Source organism: Miniopterus schreibersii (genome assembly GCF_964146895.1).
Source record: "Miniopterus schreibersii genome assembly, chromosome: 12".
NCBI lineage: Eukaryota > Metazoa > Chordata > Mammalia > Chiroptera > Miniopteridae > Miniopterus > Miniopterus schreibersii.
In genome coordinates, this window is record NC_138112.1 from 37,049,470 (window position 1) to 37,064,104 (window position 14,635).

The 14,635-nt window shown below is 42.2% G+C and overlaps 1 protein-coding gene across 7 annotated transcripts in view; it reads right to left on the minus strand.

The window, feature by feature from the left end:
• Positions 1-342: 342 nt before the first annotated feature.
• Positions 343-14,635, minus strand: part of NUP98 (nucleoporin 98 and 96 precursor) — a gene marked incomplete at its 3' end in the record, with an annotated part of 99,270 nt that continues 84,977 nt past the window's right edge. For all 7 annotated transcript variants that reach the window (XM_081154979.1, XM_081154982.1, XM_081154983.1 and 4 more), the window contains 5 exons: positions 12,199-12,420; positions 9,128-9,369; positions 8,476-8,630; positions 801-912; positions 343-660 (listed from right to left, as the gene is read on the minus strand). In XM_081154979.1, coding sequence (XP_081011105.1) covers positions 428-660; positions 801-912; positions 8,476-8,630; positions 9,128-9,369; positions 12,199-12,420 — 964 coding nt within the window. The remainder of the gene's footprint in view (positions 661-800; positions 913-8,475; positions 8,631-9,127; positions 9,370-12,198; positions 12,421-14,635) is intronic.

Here is a 14,635-nt window from a genome sequence, read left to right on the forward strand (position 1 = left end):
TTTCCCATCATCTCTCCCACTCCTAAAGAGTCCTAGTATAAAAGGGCTAGGGTAGGAGCAGGGAAGCAGGATGGCATGTTCACAAGATCCAGAATGGGTGAGGGTGGAAAAGAATTCCCTGGTTCTTTGAGGGGATTCTGTCAAAGACGCCATATTGACCATTTTTAAAAAGAAAAAAAAATATGAATGATCTTGAGGATTGTAAAAAGAGACTTGGCTTCTTTTCTGGGTCCTAAAATCCCTTATGCCACGTTCTGTATTAAGGATGCCCTGAACAATTGGAGGATGTTGCTTGGAGTGGCAGGATAGGAGGGTGGCTATGGAGCCAACCCAGAGAACGGCAAACAGTGTTGATCAACTCAATGCAGGGGACCTCTGTGTGGTGAGTGTGGACGAGCATGTGAGTGTGGCGGGAGGAGCCTGGGGCTCACTGGCTCCCAATAGTCAGTTCTTGAAGAGTCAGTTCTCGAAGGTAGGACTGTGTGAGACTACGCAGTTCCTCCAAGGCATAGTCCTCAGGCATGGGGAGCCGGCCAATGTGAGGAGCCAACAGGCGCAAAGGGACTCGCTGAACATCTGGCGTTGAGTCCAAGGTTGCATCAGGGGCATGCTGAAGGCTCAGTACCACCCGCAACAGGTTCGCTACACGTTTGGCCATGTCTTGAAAGAAAAAGTGGAATGAGCATCAAGGATAGAAGGTGGGGAAGGGTGGGCACCAGGACAGGAGGGCATGGAGTGTGTGTGTGATAATCATAAAGACAGGAAGCAGGCAGACAGAAAGCAGGGACTTAGAGACTTACCTGACTGAGCCAGGCGATCCTTGGCATTGTGACACTGGATTTGCTCTATCCGATTGCATAGTGAGGTCACTTTGGTTTGTAACTGCTCCAGCTCATAACCTGAGCACTCTACCTACAAAAAAGTAGAGAAACCATTTAGGCCAAGAGGAGCTCCCATCACCACAATCTTATCCATAGACTGACTATGCAAAACTCTGAACACTGAGGTGAAGGAGGGGAAACCCAAGAAACTGGCAGACAGTGCCATGTCACCAACATCCTGCCTACTTGCTGAGACTAAGACATGGTGTTAGCAGTAATACACAATAGGAAAGTAATACAGTGTACAGAGGCTTGGATTAGGCAAGTCTTGAGATCACTATTCATGAACCATGTACCTAATAAGCTCTAACACAACACCAAAAATCTAGACAAATCTTGGTTCAGAGGAATGGTATGATTTCTTTTTTCCCCCCTTCACCTGAGGATATTTTTTCCATTGATTTTTAGAGAGAGAGTGGAAGGGAGGGAGGAGGGGGACAGGGGAAGAGGGAGAAAGAGAGAGAAAGAGAGGAAACATCCATTGGTTGCCTCCGGCACGCACCTCAACTGGGGCTGGAGATCAAACCTACAACTGAGGTACGTGCCCTTGACCAGGAATCGAACCTGAGACCCTTTGGTTCATGGACCAACACTCTAACCACTGAGAAAACTGGCTAGGGCTGGTATGATAAGAATTTTTAAGAGCACAGCTTGTGAGAGATAAAGCCCAAACTAGCATTTAATTTAGGTCTCCTGACTCCAAGTTCACAGCCTTCTCCTATCTAGCATTTCCCTATGTGTTGCGATCCACTCCTATCGCTCCAATTACAACCTATGTGCTGATGATTCTTCAACCTTTATCTCGAGCCTAACATTCCAATCTTCCATTCCCTTTGCCAGGGTCACTACCCAAGCTCAGGTTACCATTACTTCTCACTTGAAATACCTTAAGAGCTTGATCACAATCCTCAGTGTCATCCTTCCATATCTTTTTTCCTATCACACTGTAGCCAGAGCAGTCTTTCCAAAACGCAAATCTGTACTTTTAGTCATTACTTATATTCTGAATATTTTCCAGCAGCATCTTATCCTTATTTGTCTCATATAATATGACTTTTGGTTAGCCCCCTGCCCTCAGACTCTGACATTAAAGCACCTCTACTAAGTCCCCCATCACTACCTCCTCGTCCAAATGACTCACTCAACCCTTCCAAGAAGTCTCTCTCATTGAATCCACTTGGGGGGCGAGGGGGGGGGGTAAAGAGAGTCTATCATTTAATGTGTATACAAGTACTTTCCTTTTTATCCACCAGAATCCAGTCTTTAACGTGACTTTAAAACGAGGTGAACAAGACAAGGTCTTTGCTCTCATGAAACTTAAAAGAAAATGAAATAATATCAGATAGCAATAAACCCTGAAAAAACAAGCCATGCAGATCATTCATACAGGGTTATGTGACTACTGGGGGATCAGGAAAGGCTTCCATGAGGAAGGTCATATCCAAGTGGAGACCTGAACAACAGGAGAAGGTGACGCTTTACAGGCAAAGAGAACAGCTAAAACCGCCCCAAGGTGGGAATGTGAAGAAAGTCTATGTGGTGAAACTCAGGGTAAAGAGGAGAGAAAAAGATAAAACTAGAGAGGTTTTATATAGCAGGGGATCATAACCAGGGGTCCTTAGAATTCAAAGGGTCTGTGAATTTTGACTTAAAAAATAAAATATTTTTACTAATTTTTAACTAAAAGGATGGCGGCAGACTGAGTGGAAACTACACTGACGCTCCCAGGACCAAACTGAAACTACAACTAAAATATAGAAAAAACACCCTAAACAATCAACTGCAACTGAAGAAGAGCTGGAGAGCACTCTCATAACCAAGGAGGAAAAGTGGAGACCACAAACAGTCTGGTAGGAAGTGCAGAGGCATGAGAGGGCTGGCTAGGCTCCCATAGTCAGTAGCTGAAGGTCCAGAGGATATCTCAGCTGTGGGGGGTTCCCACTGAGGACTCTGGGGTCTAAACCCCAAGCTGGGCTTCCCAGCCCAGAGCACCAGAACTGAGAAAGGTGCCCATATAACATCTGGCTGTGACAAGCAGCAGGGTTTCTGTGTGCCAGGGAAAGACAGCTGGAAATGCAGGCACCCTCTTAAAGGGCCAATCCACAAGGTTTCATGTGTAGCTACTCACCTTGGGCTCTGGCAGAGGCAGAGTGGAATAGAGCAGTTTGAGGAGAATCCAGGGGAGCTGGCTGGGGGAATAGATCTCAGAGGGCACCCATCTGGGCCCTGGTGCTGAGTCATACCACATTCTGCAGAGGACATGTTTCTCAGACATTTACCTTCCAAGCAGCTTTTGCTTGGGGCGGGAAGGAACTGCTCCACCCTGCTAAAAAACTTCTGGCTCCACCCTGTGGAGTTTCTATAGCATGAGGCTCCTTAAGAGACTGATTAACAGCCTCTGGGTGCTCTGAGTCTGCCTGATTTGCTTCTGGACCCAGGGCTTGGAAAAACAGACCTTGGTGCACATCTTGGTCCTGTCCAAACACACCCAGCCCCAGCAGAGAAAACCAGGTATGTGGAAAACTTCAAATAGGGTACTCAAGACCAGTCACAAACAGCATCTGACACAGAGACCACCCAAAAGACTGGGAGTCCTAGCAGATCTACCTAATACAGAGAAACAAATCCAAACAGGCAGCCAAAATGGGGAGACAAAAAAAACAAGCTCCAAATGAAAGAACAAAAGAATTCTCCAGAAGAAGGGCTAAATGAAATGGAGATAAGCAATCTATCAGATGCAGAGTTCAGAATACTGATCATAAAAATGCTCAACAGCATGAAAAAAAAGATATAGAAACTATGAAGGAAATTAAGAATGACAGTAGAAATAAAAAAAAAATTCGAAGGAATGAATAGCTGATTAGAGGAAGCTGAGGATCAGATCAACAAATTAGAAGATAAGGTAGGAAAAAAACACTGAGAGATCCAAAAAGAAAAAACAATTACAAAACAGGAGGATAGTCTAAGGGAGCTGTGGGAAAATGTGAAGCGTATCAATATTCGCACCATAGGAGTGCTAGAAGAGGTCGAAAGTAAGCAAGGGTTAGAGAAACTGTTTCAAAAAATAATGGCAGAAAATTTCCCTAACCCAGTCAAAGAAAAAGTCACACAAGTTCAGGAATAAAAAGAGTCCCAAGCAAGAAAAACCAAAGAGGCCCATGCCCAGACACATCATAATTAAAATGTAAAAAATTCACCAGCCGCATGGCTCAGCAGTTGAGCATCGACCTATGATCCAGGAGACTGAGGTTCAATTCCTGGTCAGGGCACAAGCCTGGTTTGCGGGCTCGTTCCCCAAGAGGGGGCAGGCAGGAGGCAGCCGATCAATGACTCTCATTATTGATGTTTCTCTCTCTCCCTCTCCCTTCCTCTGTCTCTGAAATCAATAAAAATATATTTTAAACAATAAAATAAAATGTAAAAAATTTAAGACAAAGAGAAAATCTTAAAGGCAGCAAGAGAAAAGCAAGCTGTTACCTACAAAGAAGCTCCCATAAGGCTGTCAGTTGATTTCTCATCAGAAACTCTACAGGTCAGAAGGGAATGGCATGAAGTATTCAAGGTAATACAAAACAAGCATCTGAAACAAAGACTACTCTATCCAGCAAGGCTATCATTCAAAACAGTGAAATAAAGAGCTTTCCAGACAAAAAAAGGCTATAGGAATTTATCACCACCAAACTAGCACTGCAAGAAATGTTAAAAGAACTGCTGTAATAAGAAGTTGAAATAGAATGAGAAACATAGGCATAAAGAAATAAAATGGCAATAGATAAGTACCTATCAATAACAGCATGGATTAAATATCCCAATCAAAGAACAGGGTAGCTGAATGGATAAGAAAACAAGACCCAAATATATGCTGGGTCTTGAAAGCCACCTCAGAATAAACCTCACACCGGCTGGAAAAACTAAACAAAAAATTCCTGGAGAACTTTAAAGGAGAGATCGACAGCAATACAGTCACAGTAGGGGACTTTAACACCCTACTGATGTTATTGGATAGATCTTCCAGATAAAAAATCAACAAGGAAACTGACTCTAAATGACACACTAGATCAGATGGATTTAATTGATATTTACAGAACGTTCCACTCCTAAGCTGCAAAATAGGCATTTTCCTCAAGCACACATGGGACGTTCTCAAAGATAGGCCACATGTTAGGACACAAAACAAGTCTCTACAAGTCCAAGAAGACTGAAATCATACCAAGTACCTTCTCGGATATTTACACAATGCAATACTTACTATGCAGCTGTAAAATAAAAGAAGGATCCCTTACCCTTTGAGACAGCATGGTGGGACCTGAAGAGTATTATGCTAAGCAAAATAAGCCAGTCAGAGAAACACAAGTGTCACATGATCTTACTGATATGTGGACTCTAATGAACAAATAAATTGATGAACAAAATAGATCCAGGGACACAGAAGCATGAAACAGACTGACGAGTCTCAGAGGGAAGGTGGGGGTGGGTGGGGAGAGATTAATGTAAGAATTTATATGCATATATGCATAACCCATGGTCACAGACAATAGTGGGGTAAAGGCCTAGGGGGAGGGGTACAGTGTGGAGAGGATCAATGGGGGAAAAGGGGACATTTGTAATACTTTCAATAATAAAGAGAAATTTTAAAAAATTAATTTAAAAAAAGATTATAGTAGTTAGTAGATCCACTGCTAGAGCTTATTTAAGATGTTGATAAGCATGTGTTACTAACCATGTTTTTAATATTTTGATAAATGTATTTTAATATAATTGGTTTTCTTTGTAATCCTACATATTTAAATTTTATGCATATAAATACATTAGAGATCCACCCATGAGCTTCACCAGACTGCCAAGGGGGTCCTTGGCACCCAAAGAAAGGAATTATTGGTGCAGAGCTTCATGACTTGCTAAGGAGCACTTTAAGTGAGATGAGAAGCCACTGGAAAGTTTTAGATAAGCGAGTGAGATGATATGATTTGTCTATTAGAAAGATTACTCTGGCAGCTATGTGGAAATGAACTGTAGTGGAGTAAGAGTAGAAGCAGGGAGAGAAATTAGGTGGCTAGTACAGCAGTCCAGGTGAGAGATATTTGTGGCTTTACTATATCTACATGGTCGCCCTTTCCACTCCACACTCCAAGACCACCAATGCTATTACAAGATCCCTGGAGGCACCGTGATACCTCTGAACTGTGCCCTTCCCTCGGCTGAAGCGTTCCCCCCCGCCCATCTTCCCTTTTCACTTTTAAGAACTTAGATGCCACTTCTAGAAAGGATTGTTCACTTCCTCAGATTGGGTTAGGTACACTGTTTATGTAGACTCTGCTTAATCCCTACATTTACCACTCCATAGTAACTGCTGGCTTATCTGTATGTCTCCCCCACCAAAATTATTACTTTGGTAAGGGCAGAACAAGTACTATTTACAGTTAGATGCCCCCGATTCACTCATGCTCTCAATAACTGGGTTGGGTAAATTAATTAGAAAATAGAAAAGGGTTTCTTCAGAGATAACTTAGAGATGATGCTGTTAATCTACCCTAATGGCGCAGCAAACACTGAATTTTATATATCTTGTGCCAGATATTGTTTGTTAGTAGTTGGGACTTTGATGAGGATAATACTAGAAAACAATTATTAAGCATTTAGTAGATATAAATAGTATGCTAAACACTTTGTGTATTTTGTTTAATCTTTGTGACAACTCTGTCAGATATCTACTCTAATCTGTGCTTCTCCCACCTTTTTACAGACGAGACAGAGGTTAATTAGCTTGCTTAAGGTCACATAGACAGTGATGAGGGAGCCATGAATTGGACCTAACAGTCTGGCTCCAGAACTTGATTGTCTTCTATTTTATTATGTTGCGGGGGGGGGGGCCCTAGAGAGAGACACACAGATAATGCTAGAGAGAGACATTGATCGGTTGCCTCTTGTATATGCACTAACTAGGGATTGTACCCACAATGTAGGTAGGTATGTGCCCTGACCCGGAATCAAACCTTCAACCTTCTGGTGTACCAGACGATGCTCCAACCAACTGAGCCACACCAGCCAAGGCCAGAACTGAATTTTTAATCTTTATATTCTATTGCTTTTGACCTTAAAAGAACGATCTTCCCAGCCCTAGCCCATATGGCTCAGTGGTTAGAGCATCAGCCTGTGGACTGAAGGGTCCTGGGTTCAATTCTGGCCAAGGGCACATACCTTGGTTGCAGACTCAATCCCCGACCCTGGTTGGAGCGCATGTGGGAGGCAACCAATCGATTTATCTCTCTCACATCGATGTCTCTCTCTCTGGGAAAAAAAGAAAAAAAAAAAGAATGATCTTCCCCAAAAGGCACTCATGACAATCTGAAGAGAGATGTGGATAAGTAACTATAATATGGTCAGGTATGCTAGCAGACAAACGCACCAAATGTTTTGGTAGTAAAAAAAAAAAAAAAAAAAAAGTGCAAGGAACTCATCCCAGGAAAAAAAGAGAGAAGCAGAACTTATAGCAATCTAGATTTTAAACGATAAGTATGAGTGTGGAGTTAAACAGTGGAATAAAACAAGGTTTGTTGGAAACACCATGAGTAATTTAATGTGAACAGGCTGGTAAGGCTGGAATGTGGGTTAAGTGGAAGGAGTTAAGGCAGAAGGTAAAAGCCTCTATAGGGGTTTGAATACTATGTTTATGAGTTTGGTCTTTGTGCTGTAAACGAGAGAGACTGACCCTTATGATTACCGATATTGACCCGACATTTAAATGAAGACTAAAATGACTGTAATACTGCCCTTGCTGGTGTTGCTCAGTGGCTAGAACCTCCAACGTTCTAACCACTAAGGGTCTCGAGTTCAACTCCCGGGCAAAGGCACATACCTGGGTTGCAGGTTTAATGGGGAGCATGCAGGAGGCAACCAATCGATGTGTCTCTCTCACACAGATATTCCCCAGACCACTCCTGCCCTCCCTCCCTCACTTCCCCTCTCAACAGAAAAAATATCCTAGGGTGAGGATTAACAAAACAAAAAAACCACAAGAAACAAACAGAAAAACTCATAATACTCGCAATTTTTTTTTTTAAATCCTCAGCAGAGGATATTTTTTCCATTGCTTTTCAGAGAGTGGAAGCCGGGCGGGGGGGGGGAGACAGACAGACACACACCACAGACATCGATGGTTGCCTCCAGGACCTTTCAGTCCATGGGCCGACGCTCCAACCATTGAACCAATCTGGCTAGGGCAATACCCGCAATTTTTAAACATACCAAATGATGTGTGAAATAATTATTCTCACCAAATCTCTGACCTTACTGTAGCTCTCATCCCTAAGCTCACTGACACTAGGGCTGGACAAGAATAGGAGACTGACTACACACAAACTGCAGGAATGTCTATTATATATACTACTTAGTAATAAACACAAAAATGTGTTCTTAAATTCTGACACAGCTGTCAAGTCAATGGTTACATCAATAGCCCCATCAAAATGCCCTTCTGCATTGACAGTGCTACCTCTATAGCCAATGAGTTTTCAAGTCACTGCTCAGGCCTTTTGAAGTCTCTTTAAGGGCCAGGGAAAAGGAAAACCAAGCAGTGGTTAAGGAACTCAGGTACCTGTTGTATTTGGTGGACCATTTCAAGGACCCGAATATAGTCCAGGTAAACAAGACCAGCTGTTTCCCAGTCCTGGATTAGGCTGCTACGCTCCGGAGGTGCCAGGTCTTCCAAGAACCCCTTCAGGTAGTCATAGTTCTCATTAATGATGGCATCTGAAGAACAAAATATTGAGCGCTATGTCTGCACAAGCATATGGTTCCCAAAAGTGCCCAGGGGAAGGACACAGCAGAAATCCAAGACAGGAAGGGAGGGGAAATAATGTTGGGTCGGATTTGAGAATTTCAAGTAGTTATTTTGAAATTCTATTAAAAAAAAAAAAAAAAAAATGAAGAATTTTTGGCTTCAGCTTCCCAAACAGATATTTCTGGTGTTGCTGAATTCCTTAAACAAACAAAGCTGAACATAATTAGCACATATCAAGAACATTCTTGGCAAATGATACCATAACAATATTGCTGTCTCCCCAGCCCTGCCCCTCTAAGCCCCTCATTCTGGCCAAGCCTTGCCTGCATGGAGAGTTTTCACAAAGTGTGATCTGATTCACACCTGCCATGTCCCATACTGAGCATCATCTCTGGCCATGGAGTTCAGAGGGTGGAAGAATGTGTGGAGATTCCAGGAGACACAGGCCCTAGAGTGAAGCACTCACCAGAAGCTAAGTGCCGAATAATGAGTTTGTGGCAGTGGTTCCAATGACCGGCTTTAAACAAATAGAGGGCCTCTGAGTGCCTGTCGGATTCCATGTGTGCTCGTACTGCTTTGGCCTCATGAATCCACTCAGCAGGCACACAAAGCTTCTGGGTCAGGAAAGTCTCCTTAGCCCAAGATTCAGGGGTCTCTGATAGTTGGCAATGTCGGGTAAGTAGCTCTCGAACAGCCCTCTCACGCATGCTGTAGGAACAGATATAAGTTAGAATAAATCTTATGCTCCTTGATAGAGAAGGCTGCCTCAGACAGCTCAGAGTGGCCCCTGGGGCAGTCTCTCAAACTTCAGGTCATGACCCTTAGTAGACCTCCTCAAACTTCACACAAAAAAATAAAAAATAAAAAGCTATCCAAGCCATCCCACCAGGATTTCTTTTTAAATGAAACAGAAAAAAAAGTATCTATGCACATTGTATTTTCATGTCACAAAAGTCTGAAAACTAATACTCTAGGGAAGGTAGCCACTGCCCAGAAACACTTTCCCTAGCTAGGATCTCTCCTTTATTTCCTTTCTAGTAACAGAAGATCAGGACTGGGATAGGGAATTCTACACTCCACAGAGCAGTCCTCTGCAGTTCATTTCTAACCTTCTCCCTTCCGTCTCCCACACGGTCAGTACAAGCAAGCAAAGTTGTTGTAAGTCTCTTCCAGGTCCTTGTTTTTTTTTCTTTCTCAAAGCCATCAGCCTTCCTAATTCACTTTTTCTACACCTCTAGATTTAGGCTAAACTTACTCTTTCTCCTCTCAAGGTCCCTTAAGAAGAGTCCTCTTCTGCCTGGGCAAAGGGACCAGCCATTTACATTTTAGTCCAAAATTATTCTTATCTTAGATTCTTTTTTGAACTCCTAGGCTTTTCAAGAACTCCCAATCTCACAACTGCCTCACCCCATCCCCTCCTTTTTCTCCCAGCAAGCAGGGTCTGCTTCCCCATAGCAAACTCTGAATCATTAGTCATCCAATCAGCCTGCCTTTTACCATGTGAAATTCCCCTTATGTCTAAATAAACTAACAGGGAAAGTGTGGGGTCATTTTGCTTCCTGGGAAGGGAAGAGGAAAGTGAAATTCCTTAAAGGGAAGGTTGTGCTAGATGCTCTATACTTTTACTCCTTTAATGCCCCGACTACCTTTGAATAGGGATTAATACTATAATTTTACAGATTAAAAACCTGAGGCTTGGGGAGTATTTTACTCAAAGTCAAATGTGAGTAAGCTTTACCCTAGGTCAAAGTGAGTACGTGGTGGATCCAGAATTTAGGCAAGTGTGACAACAAAATTAACTTCTTCCACACCACACAACATTACACATAGCGCAGCATAGCGATTAAGAGCACAGACTCTGGCTCTGGCCGGTGTGGCTCAGTTGGCTGGGCATTGTCCTGAGCACCAAGAGGTTGCTGGCTCAATTCCCTGATTCCTGGTCAGGGAACATGTGTGGGTTGCAGGCTCGATCCCCAACAGGGGGCGAGCAGGAGGCAGCCGACTGATCGATGTTTTGCTTTACTACTGATGTTTCTCTCTCTCTCTCCCTAAAAAAAAAGGGGGGTGGGCATAGACTCTGGGTGTTTTGAATTGGAAGCCTCCCTCTGCTATTTACTGGATATGTGACTTGGAGCAAAAGTTATTCATTTTCACTGTGCCTTGGGTTGCTCATCTGTAAAATAAATAAGAGTGTCTATCTCATAGGTTCATTATGAGCATTAAATGAGTTAATATTTGTAAAGTACAACAGAGCATAAACATATGAAATGGAATATATAATAAAATACTCTGTTTTTGTTATTATTGTAATGCCACACTGCTACCACTAACAACAAAACCCCTCAACATTCACAGCATGAAGAAAAGGGAACCAAAAAATTATGCATCTAAGCAAGGTTGTATTGGTAAATGCAGTACTATCCAACTTGGGGGGAGGAAGGGTAGATGGCAAAGGAAGGCCAGAGAGGGAGGAAGCCCATAGACAGAAAAAAGCAGGGGCCCGTACTCCCTCCCTGTCAACCGACTGTATCACTTCATGGATCCAATGAGGCAGCTCAGTCAACTATTTCTGCATAAAGTAGTTTCCCCCCTTACCTGAGGGGGATACATCCAAGACCCCCAGTGCATCCATGTCAATGGTGGATAGTGCTAAACCCTATATATACTGTCTTTTCCTATGTATACCCACTATGATAAAGTTTAATTTATAAAATTAGGCAGAGTAAGAGATTAACAATAACTAATTATGAAAGTGAACAACTATAACAATACACTATAATAAAAGTTATATGAATGTGGTCTCGCTCCTTCTCAAAATATCTTACCTGTGCTGTACACACCTTTTCACTTAAAGGAAGCACTTCATGGCTTCTCTTTGGCACACCCAAATTGCCACCATCACCACTCTTGCACTTTGGGACCATTATTAAGTAAAATAAGGGCTATTTGAACACAAGCACTGCAATATAGCGATAGCTGATCTGATAACCAAGATGGCTACTAAGTGACTAACAGGTGGGGAGCACATACAGCATGAACATGCTGGAAAGTGCAAGATTTCATCATGCTAATCAGAATGGTGCACAATTTAAAACTTATGAAACTGCAGAAAAAGGGGGTATTATTGTAATTCTAAACATGCCACTCAAGTGAATCTGTGCAAAATTAACGGTGTTTCCCCATCCAGGCATATCCTTCCCATTTAACCATTTCATATTCTGAGTTTTACAGGTTCTCTCAATCTTTCTAGAGAGTCTGTGCAGTTCCTAAAGATCTCTTCTCCCTTCTCAGAATACTGAGAGGTCTTATGATAAATAGTACAATTTGTACTCAATCAAAGGCCATTTCTAACTTGTTCACACGAATATACAGACACTACGGGCTACGGGTTCAACTGTCTTAAGGTTTTATCACAAGGCTGGACGCAAAATATATTCTAAATACTTATTTGCTGAATTCAACCCTAGGAGACTGATTCCTTTAGCACTGCTCTGCAGTGTCACATGCACCCAGTAGGTTTGATGGCTTTTCACTCACCTTGAGTTGTCTATGTGCAGGAGAACAAAGATGGCCCACTCCCAGAGCCCTTCACTTTCCAGCTGGCCAGCATAACTGGCCTGCAGCACACCCTCACACTGCTCTGAGAGATGAGTGTAGTTAAGAGCCCGCAGCATCTCCCACAAGTGCCAGCTTAGGCAGTAGTCCAAAGGATCTGCAGTTATGCTTTGAGGCTCCAGCAGCTGATTGAGATCATAATGTCTAAAAAGGAGAATGTGCTGAGAGTTACCATATCCAGCCAGCAGACCACCTGCACTGAGTGTCATCTGGCTTTGACTCAGAAGACAATAAAGGCAGGTACCTGAGAGCAGAAGCATTTATGCCTTATAGTCTCCCTCTGAGACTATTGTATCAAATCTACCTCTAGGTTCAGTCACATTATAGATCCTACCAAAAAACAAGAAACCTTCTTTTCTGTGGCTATGTGACCTAACAGGTTTGCTAGATTTGTTTGGCCTAAATATTTTACCATCTTTAAATAGGGAGTTGCCATAGCTCTCACCCTTCCATTCATTCATTCTAGTGTTTACTTTTAACTATTTAAAAGATGTATACCTTAGTATCTTTCAGACTGTTCTATCTTAATCTCCTAAAGTGCTAACTTTCCTGTTTAAACAGCTAGCTAGTCTTCATGACTAGTAAGCTATAGTCTGTATGTAGACTATATAGCATATGGCTTGTGATTCTTACCTTTCATTTTGTCTACAGTGTTTATCATTCTTTATATAGAAATCTAGGTGCCCTGGGTTTTGAGTGTCTCTACACAGACATTTGTTTTTCTTCCACTGGGGGACTGGTTTATGTGTTAAGTTCCTAGCTTGGAATTCCCAGATCATAAGAACTATACAAACTAAGATTCTACACTTGTAAGTTTTAAGGATCTGGAGCTTAGATTACCAACCAATAATTTTTCCCTTTCACCTAAGACCCCAGACATTTTATAACTTCCTAGCACTTCTCTGAATAATGAGTTCTTGACCAGTGCTATCAAACTGAACTATGTGAGATGATGGAAATGTTCTATAACCTGCTTTGACCAATATGATAGTCAATAGCCTCATGTAGCTATTAAACACTTAAATAAGGCTAGTGTGAATAATTAAAATTGGGTTGTTTGTTTTCTTATAGAGTTCTGAGTTCTTTATCATGTCTGGATATAACTTCTTTACCAGATAGATAAAATGCAAATATGTTCTCCCAATCTGTCTTTTCATTCTCATAACAGGTTTTCAATGAGCAATAGTTTTAAATTTTGTTGAAGTTCAATTTACCAAACTTTTCTTTTATGGATTGTTTATTTGGTGTGTGAGAAATCTTTGCTTAACACACATTTGCAAAGATTTTATGCTTTGTTTTCTCCCACAAGGTTACTGTTTTAAGTTTGACATTCATGTTTATGATCCATTTCCAACTAGATGAATAACAGAGATAACCAATGAAACCAAAAACTGGAGATAGACTAATCAAGAAAAGAAGACAGCCCTAGTCAGTTTGGCTCAGTGACTGGAGTGTTGGCCTGCAGACTGAAGGGTCCTGGGTTCAATTTTGGCCAAGGGCATGTACCTCAGTTGCAGGCTTGATGCCCGGCCCTGGTCAAAGCACATGTGGAAGGCAACCAATCAATGTCTCTCTCACATCGATGTCTCTCTCTCTCTCTCTCCTCCCCTTCCACTCTCTCTGAAAAACAATGGAAAAAAATATCCTCAGGTGAGGATTAAAAAAGAGAGAGAGAACATATAAATTATTAATATCAGGAAAAAAGGGACATAGTTACAGATCCTTCAGACATTTAAAAAGGGCAATAAATGTTATGAATAATTTTATGGCAATAAATTTGGTGACTTTGGTGAATCAGACCAATTCCTTAGGGGGGAAAAAGATCAACAATGACTCAAGAATGCCCTGGCTGGTTTGGCTTAGTGGTTAGAGCATCGGCTCATGGACTGAAGGGTCTTGGGTTTGATTTCTGGTCAAGGGCAAGTACCCCAGGTGGGGTGCTTGTGAGAGGCAACCAACTGATGTGTCTCTCTCACACTGATGTTTCTCTCTCTCTCTCTCCCCCCATCCCTTCCACTCTCTCTAAAAACATCAACGAGAAAAATATCCTCGGGTGAGAATTAACCAAAAAAAAAAAGCAAAAACAAAACTGACTCAAGAATAATAGAAAATCTCAATGGCCCTATATCTATTTTTTTAAATCTTCACCTGAGGATATGTTTTTATTGACTTTAGAGAGAGAGAAAGGAAGGGAGATGGGGTGGGAGGGAAGGGGGGGAGAGAGAGTGAGCAAGCAATCGAGAGAGGTGAGACTGAATCACAGATCAGCTGCCTCCCATACTCGGCCCATCTGGGAATCAAACCCGCAACCTAGGTATATGCCTAGATTGGAAATTGAACCTGCAGTCTTTTGGTGCAT